This window comes from Candoia aspera, chromosome 4, assembly GCF_035149785.1.
Source record: "Candoia aspera isolate rCanAsp1 chromosome 4, rCanAsp1.hap2, whole genome shotgun sequence".
Lineage (NCBI taxonomy): Eukaryota > Metazoa > Chordata > Lepidosauria > Squamata > Boidae > Candoia > Candoia aspera.
The window spans coordinates 98,895,430-98,901,429 of record NC_086156.1 but is presented as its reverse complement, the minus strand read 5'-3'; the positions used below and the strand labels follow the sequence as shown (position 1 = coordinate 98,901,429).

General features: G+C 43.6%; 1 protein-coding gene across 1 annotated transcript in view; it reads right to left on the bottom strand.

Moving 5' to 3' along the window:
* Window positions 1–1,924: 1,924 nt before the first annotated feature.
* The window catches only part of BRSK1 (BR serine/threonine kinase 1), a 45,992-nt gene continuing 41,916 nt past the window's right edge, over window positions 1,925–6,000 (bottom strand). The window contains exons 18-19 of the mRNA XM_063301182.1: window positions 4,395–4,484; window positions 1,925–3,283 (exon numbers count right to left, since the gene is read on the bottom strand). Coding sequence (XP_063157252.1) covers window positions 3,099–3,283; window positions 4,395–4,484 — 275 coding nt within the window. The 3' untranslated portion in view covers window positions 1,925–3,098. The remainder of the gene's footprint in view (window positions 3,284–4,394; window positions 4,485–6,000) is intronic.

Genomic DNA, 6,000 nt, shown 5'->3' with positions numbered 1-6,000 from the left:
ATTGTCTTGCAGGTAACCCATCACCTTTTAGTCTCACTTTTTCATTCTGTATGCAACCCTTTCTCTGCAACCCCTTTCATGCCTATAACCTTTACATGAATCATTTCACTTTCCTAGACCCTACTTGTACACGAATTCACATACCATCTACTAATTTTCAACACAGAGTGCCTTCCTTTGTAACACACAGATCTGACCTCATAGTCTTATCTTCCAGCCTTGTTTTCCAGCACCCACTTTTATATACATACCCCATCTTTCCTCATTCCTGGAAAACACCGAAATCTGTCCTTAAAGTCCCTGAAGATATGGTCATTAGTTTCAACTGTACATCCAATATCCTGCGTGGAAGTACGTTTGTCTAAAACTCAACTCAGATGCCCCTCTGCTTTGTATAGCCCCATCCCTTGATGGCCGTACCCTTGGAGCCTGAAATAATTGCAGGTTCTCTCTTGGTGATGGGGGTGTGAGCTTTTTCTCAAGCAAAATGACTGTAGAATGTATCTGTGTCTATAGCATAGGAATGGTATCATGATACTCCCCCAAGGTAGCTAGAACCAGTTTCCTTGACAAGACCTTGTTGATGGTTTTATCTATATTCAAGACCGCACCTCTCAAAGGTTGAGTGGAAATGACATTTGAGTTCTCAGCAGCAAAAGAATTTGAGTGATTGTATTTTTTTTTTCTGAGCAATATTTAGATTCCCCCCAGAGATGACAGAACATCGGAGGACTGGACTATCAGATGGAAGAGGAGAGAGGAGATGGGTGTGTGTGTGTGCATTTGCATGTGTGTACACAAACAATAAGAATGGATTCACAAAAGAGATGGACAGACACAGCTAGAAAATGGGGCAGAAGGGAAGTAGATTACATACAATTCCAGTTCATGTGCACGCCCGCATGCGTCTTTGCCCATCACTTGTGCTTCCCCTCCCAGCTGAGAGAGAGAATCAGCTAGAGCAGGATGGGGAGGAGGAAGAAGAAACAGGATTGATTTTGGAGAGTTCCCACCAACATACCCTACCTCAAGGTCCCTAGCTGCAGTATCAGAACACGAATGTCTCACTGCCCGTTGATTTATAAATCTGTAGTAGTTCTTGCTCCAGTCTCCCCACCCCAACTACTAATGCCTGTGAACACTGTCCATTGTCCAAAAGGAATCCTGCCAGACAATCTGTGTCTCCGACAGTGTCTGAGTTTGGGGCAATGTTGAGGCAGCAGGTTCTAACCCTGGTGTCCCCACACTCCTCTGCCTTCCAGGGGCATCCACAGCAAGGGGAAAGCTTGTCAAAAAAGCCAAGTGGCAACTGCAACCAGGTAATCCAAACTCTGTCTCTATTTTATGAGACCCCCCCCACCTGCTGCCTTCAATCAATAACACAGTACTCTCTAGTCACCACTGAGCATTCCCTTCTCATCTCCCCCCACCCAAACATAGACAGACAGACAGACAGACATACCCAGACACATAGGAATGCCTTGTGCATGTGGGACCAGGCCCTTTGCAAAAAGGACCAAGGACTTGGGAAAAGAGATGGGTTATATATAACCCATTGAAGAGTTTAAGAGTTCTGTCAGGGCTGCTAAAATTACATGAGACAGAGCCAATGAGAAGCTGGGATCAGTGGGCATATTCAATTCTTTGCGATACTGCCAGCCAGCAGACATTATAGAAATGCTTAAAAAAAAACAACAACCTAATTTTGGTAGTAGAAGGACACAGGCAAAAACAGAATAGGATGGGATGTTATGAAATGTACTCTTGTTTCTTTTATAAATTCAGGGACAGCTGAAAAAAAATTCCTATCTTAAAATAGCGTTTGCCCTTAATACAGACACAATTTAAAATCTGCCAGTGACCTCTTTAAAGAGCTGTAATATGAAGCAGGAGAAGTGCACAATAAAAAACAAATCTGAAGTTCCCCAAATCCATTTAATTGGAATAAAGAGCATTCACATTAGTTCAGAACCCAACTTGGAGTAAGAATGGAGAATATAACTACACTGTGCTACAATTGGTTTGCAAACTCAGATGGCTCATTTTTAATGCTATTGACTATTCCTGGCCATGCACAGGTTATATTTGCTGATTTTCCAAAAACGGCATTTTGAAACTGTACTGTATTTATTATTGAAGCTTTAGGTAATTCTTGGCATTCAGCACACTTTTCCCATCTCTCTTTTGAGCATGTTTCCAAAATGCCAGTTCCCAGTAAACAACTATAGTATAAGCACAACGTAGTCTGGGTTTCTGGATCTTGAAGTTCTAATTTGATTCCATATTTCACATTTAGATTTGGTTCGTTTTTAAAATACAGATTTAGGGGAGAATTTTTCAAAGTTCGTCTTGTAACAAAATGTTTATTAGAATTCTGGTAAATATTTTCACCCCAACTCATGAAAATGTTTTTAAAACATTGATTGGTTACATAAAATGGAAAAATTAAAAGGAAGAAAACAAAATGGGAATGGAAACTTTGATTTTTCTCCTACACAGGACGTCTTCCTACTAGCTCTGTCTCATAATTTTAGCTTAGTGCCACCATGATACCGTAAATACTACAGAAGAAAAAGCAGGGGGGAAAAATAAGTCTCAAGGCAAGGAAGTCAGGAGGGAGTCCAAAAGGGTTCAAGAAAATAAAGACCCCCACCATCCCACCAAAGGAATCAGGTTAAATCCCTCACCCCCACCGGCTCCTGCCCGGTTTCTCCTCCTCATGTGTGTTTTCCTTTTTTAACTTTCAGTCCATTGTCTTCCTTTTCAGTTCCATGTTGTGTTTTCCTGCCCACCTCCTGTTCTTTTGTGGATTTGTTGTGTTTTCTGTTCTTCATTAGCTATTTACAAGTTCACAGTATGGGCCTCTCCCAACATGGCCACTTTCTGCCCCAGGGTGAGGTGGGGTCATTAAATCTGGACCAGTCCCCATCTTCCCACCCCGTCCCTTGCGTCCCTGGTGGGCCTTGACCCATCCATGGGGCTGGTTGGCTCCTTCTGTCCATTAGGGGCAGCTTTAGCTATTTCCAGGGGCTGGATGTGGCTTCTTTCAGCTGCTTTTCCCCCCCAGCCGCCCACGTGCTGCTCTTCTGCCCCATCTGTCATGGCTGCTGCGGGGATGGAGTTTGTGGTTGCTGGACTTGAGTCCCATTAGAGGAGACAAGCTTCTTGTCCTTGGAGCCGTGTCGATGTTGTTCGGATGGGATGTCTGATTCAGAGCGACGAGAGGGCTGGCAGCTGCGGGTTGGGGTGCCTGGGAAACGGGGCTGCTGCCCATTCTTTTCATCTAAATGTTGAAGGAAGTTCAAACATTAGATTAATTTCACCACCAAGTGTCCCCTCCCGACACCAAATGTCTAGAAATGGGCCTCATCTTCCAACACCCATTTCAGAAATGGGCCTCATCTTTTTTCTGTCCTGTAATGGACCTCGTCTTCTTTCTGTCCCATAATGAGATCCCAGGATACCTGATTTCAAAGAGGTACCCATGTCAATTTGTTAAAGGAAACACACACTTGCAGAGTCCAAATTTATTGTGGCTGAAAACATTCCAGGACCAGAGAGTAGAGACAGAAGATGCTGGATCAGGAAAAGATCAGTTCAGCATCCCAGTATCCACAGAAATCAACTGGAATTCTCTGAGAACCTTTCAACAGGCAGATTCTCAAGGCAATCAGTCTTCCCTATTTTGCTTCCCCAACACGTTTTCAAAGGTTCTTTGGATCTGGAGGCTTCATATAGCTATCGTGATTTGATTAACATCCACTGGTGGACTATCTCACAGTCTGTCCTTCTTAAAGCTGGATGGATGGATGGTCATCAAGTTGGTGTTGACTTAGTAACCACATAGATAGCTTTTCTCCAGGACAATCAGATACTAGGTAGTAAATTTTAGGGCAATGCAAAGCATTCAAAAGGACTTTGTAAAGCATATTGGGAAGGTTAAGCTTCAAGAGTTTTCCTGGGTTGTCCCCACAGGCATATAAATGCCCGGATGAGACAACATACCCATCAGGATGCCAGTGAAGTCAAGTGAAGCGATAGTGTATGTCAGTGTTTTTCAACCTTGGCAACTTTAAGATGTGTGGACTTCAACTCCCAGAATTCCCTGGGCAGCATCTTAAAGTTGCCAAGGTTGAGAAACACTGGTGTATGTACTTACACACAAACACACAGATAACCCAGGAAACTCTTAAAGCAGCTGCAGTGAGCCTTCCAGATGATGCAGCTGCCTCAACACCTCAAAGAGAGGTGCTCCATTTGGACCAACACATTTTGCAAATTGCCCTTTTGAATCCTTTGTACAGCCTTAGTAACTCACCTAACTCTTGCAAAAGCAAGTAGGAACAGCCAATTATTTGTATGAGTACATGGCAAGGACGCACAGTAACACCTACCTGCAAGGGCTTGCACAGAAGGCTGGTCATGTGTGCTGAGTAGTTGTGCCTGAATCGTTTCCACAACCCGCTTAAACCGACGGCTGGGACCTAGGGAAGCAGGGGTATCCATACAGGTTAGGAGCAGAAATGATCCCTTGGAACAGCTTCCAGAAAATGGGGTCTAAAAGTAGGATGCCACTTGAGTCCAATGGTGGGAAGAGATCATTGTCTGAGCTATGTAAATGAGGTCTGAAGACTCGAAAATTTAGATTCTTGCAGAATTGTGTGTAGTTTATTCGTTCAGTCGCTTCTGACTCTTTGTGACTTCATGGACAGAATTGTGTACAGTGCCTATATGCCTCTCCCTTCAGGAGTATGGGTTGCCCTACTTTAAGAACAACTAGGGAAAAAAACGAATCTTTTTAGATGCTAGAGAAGGTGCAGCATTGCCTCTGGAGGTTACTGATCCCTTCACGCTACCTGGTCTCCTCTGCAAGGCAACTAGGACCCCCTTGTCCACTGGTGACTTTATCTAAACAACAGACATAAAACAATTTAACATCTGTTAACACCCCCCAGGAAGCAATAGTATTACAGATTTATCTATAAAAATTAGCCTGATAGTGGCAAGGATTACTATAACATGCCCTACATGGGGCTGCCCTTGAAGAGTATCCCGAAGCTTCAGCTGGTGTAAAATGCAACGGTGCAGGCAGTTACGTGTGCCCCTAGAAGGGTACACATTACACCTCTGTTCTGTGAGCTGCGCTGGTCACCAGTTTGCTTCTGGGTCCAATTCATGGTGCTGTTTTTGACCTTTAAAAGCCCTACATGGTGTGGGGCCAGGGTAATCTGAGGGACTGCCTCTCCCCGATTACATCTACCCATCCCATCAGGTCTGGCAGGAGAGGCATGTTTCAGGTCCCATCCACTACAGAGTTCCACCTTACAGAGCCTAGGAGACCAGCCTTTTCTGCTGTGGGGGGCTGGGGAATTCTGGGAGTTGAAGTCCACACATCTTAAAGTTGCTAAGGTTGAGAAACACTGGACTAGAGAATACAGAAATGCAACTTTCCAATCCCAACAGGCAAGTAGCTTTTTAAATTTATTTCTAAAATTGCTATCATTTCAAAATCAGAGATGGGAATGGCTTCCCTGAGCCTTGTTGTTTCTATTCTCACAGAGCACTAGGGATATATAAAGTGAAGGTTCTACGTAACTACTCACCACATTCCCCAGAATTCTAGAAGGGAAAGCCAGAACCCTCTAAAAACTGGTGTAAAGCTGATGTAAGGTGGTAAAGTACCTAGTCCTAGACTTTATATTAGTCCAGGTTCCAGATACATCCAAAACCAAGTGTTAATATGATTAAACCAAGATCCTTCTGTTAAGTTTTGTGGAATGTATCACTAGATTTCATCAGCATGTTTTCATCCTCTTGTTGATCCTTAGGACCTACAAGTAAGGAGCTACCCCCAATAATGGGGGTAGAAAATTGCAGGGAGGAGAGAGAGAAGTGGGGAAGCAAGTTACAGTACCTATTCACCCAAAGTCTACTGTATTTACAGTGACAACTGGGACTAGAAACTTGTTTTTGTTTTAACAAACCAGATTCTAGGAGTAG